General features: G+C 40.4%; 1 gene segment (V, D, J or C); it reads left to right on the top strand.

Moving 5' to 3' along the window:
• The first annotated feature begins 457 nt into the window (after positions 1-457).
• LOC119086164 lies at positions 458-1,078 on the top strand. The segment is given in 2 exon segments: positions 458-542; positions 627-1,078. Coding segments are annotated over 2 exon segments (498 nt in total).
• The last annotated feature ends 1,094 nt before the right edge of the window (positions 1,079-2,172 follow it).

Genomic DNA, 2,172 nt, shown 5'->3' with positions numbered 1-2,172 from the left:
TCATTAGTTGGATTTCCTAGATGAATGATAAGAAAAAGATTAACTCATCTGACACTAAGAGAAAAGATTTCTAGTAGTTCCTTAATCTGGACTTCACATCACTAGAAGCCTAAATTTCAAGCCCTTGCTAGAATTTACAGGGATGTACAAGTGCATTGAGGATGTGGTAACCTCTTCTGTTAGCACAACATGAATGTGGACACACTTATGTTTTGCATCCATTGCCTGTACAGTGTGACTCATACTATTCCCTGTTTATCAGGGATTTGAATTCCAGACAAAACCAGGAAAATATTCCTGAGTTTCCATCTCCAGGTCCTCTAAAAAGCAAAAGGCAAATCTCAGTCACCTGAGGGAAGAGTGGAAACCTTGCCCTGTGCTCCCTTTTATTCTCTCAGGAACCTCCCCCAATGCAAAGCAGGCCTCAGGCTCAGGATGAAAGCCCAGGACTAGCTGAGAAGCCCCATCTCCTTCTCACCAGAGCCTCCAGCAGAGCATGGCTGTCCTGGTGCTGCTCCTCTGCCTGGTGACCTTTCCAAGCTGTAAGTGGGTCAGGGTTTCAGGAGAGGGACCCAGGCATGTCATCTATGTGATGTATGACTGATGTTGATGTTGTTTGTCCTCAGGTGCCCTGTCCCAGATGCAGCTGAAGGAGTCGGGACCTGGCCTGGTGCAGCCCTCACAGACCCTGTCTCTGACCTGCACTGTCTCTGGGTTCTCATTAACCAGCAATGGTGTACTCTGGGCCCGCCAACCTCCAGGAAAGGGGCTGCAGTGGATGGGAGCAATGTGGAATCATGGAGGCACAAGTTATAATTCAGATCTCAAATCCCGAGTCAGCATCAGCAGGGACACCTCCAAGAGCCAAGTTTTCTTAAAACTGAACAATCTACAAACTGAGGACACAGCCACATATTACTGTGGCAGAGACACAGTGAGGGAACTCCATTCTGAGCCTGCACAAAAACCTCCCTATAGAGATATTGATGGCCTGCAGGGGGTGCAGGGCCAACAAGATCTCTCACAACAAGTATGGGGTTTCTTCAGAAGAAAGGAAGCTCTGGGCTATGCTGCATGAGCATAACTTTCAATGTCAGAACCTGCGGTTTCCTCTTCCATGCAAGGATATCCTCTAGAGGCCCCCCTCTACTGTCCTATTCTATTCAACTTTCTGTGTTCACACACTACCACAAATGGTTTTTCCCACAAATCCTCTCAGGTTTGCAGTTGATTCTTGTTGTCCTAGATAATGGCACATAGTTTGATACAATTATATATATATATATATATATATATATATATATATATATATATATATTCACCACTGTATTTATATATGTATTCACACCTATATTTATATATGTATTCACACACACATATATATATATGTATTCACTCATATATTTATATGTTTCCTTCTATATACAGATATTTTAAGAAGAGTCAATAGTTCTGATATTCATTTACTGTTCAGTTCAGTAGGTAATCTTGAGAATTTTGAACCATCCGCAATTCATTCTCTTTATTTTTGCATACATGATAGAGAAACCATAGCTTCCCTAAATTAATGTCATTTTCCCAAGACACCCTGGAAAACGAAATACCTGTGGTTTTCTTCCTCTACATCAATAGAATTCCATAAAAGGATAGAGTTGATTATCATTTTTTTACAGATACTTATTTACACATATGTATCTTGATAAAAATTAGCTTTCACATCAAAGTCCTAAGCAATAATTCATCTACATGTGATTGACCAATTTTTGTTTGGGGGATGACGCATAAAATCTATTCTCTCCATATGAGAAGAACAGATTGTGTTGTTATTAACTGTGGTCAACATTTATAAAACTCATTACTTGTGGTAATCTCTCCCATCTCTTTAATCTTCACACTTTGCACTGTCCAAACCAGAGATAGTCTGCCATAATTTTTTTCCCCTGAGGTCCATTTCTTAGCATCCACTTGATAAGAGGTCCTTTTGTTCTCTTGGTCTCTGGCTGTCATTTACAAAAATGCCCTCCAAAATATTCTATCTTGATGTAGCATGTATACTCTTGTGAATAGATTTGCAGTAAATATGAGAAGAAATTTTGTGATTGTTCATCCAGGTGCTGGGGGGAGTAACTGGATATTTATGGTAAATTCTTGACACATGCAATTAGTGGCTCA

This window comes from Peromyscus leucopus, chromosome 14, assembly GCF_004664715.2.
Source record: "Peromyscus leucopus breed LL Stock chromosome 14, UCI_PerLeu_2.1, whole genome shotgun sequence".
Taxonomy (NCBI): domain Eukaryota; kingdom Metazoa; phylum Chordata; class Mammalia; order Rodentia; family Cricetidae; genus Peromyscus; species Peromyscus leucopus.
The sequence above is the reverse complement of the archived record's forward strand: the minus strand, read 5'-3'. Positions and strand labels throughout refer to the sequence as shown.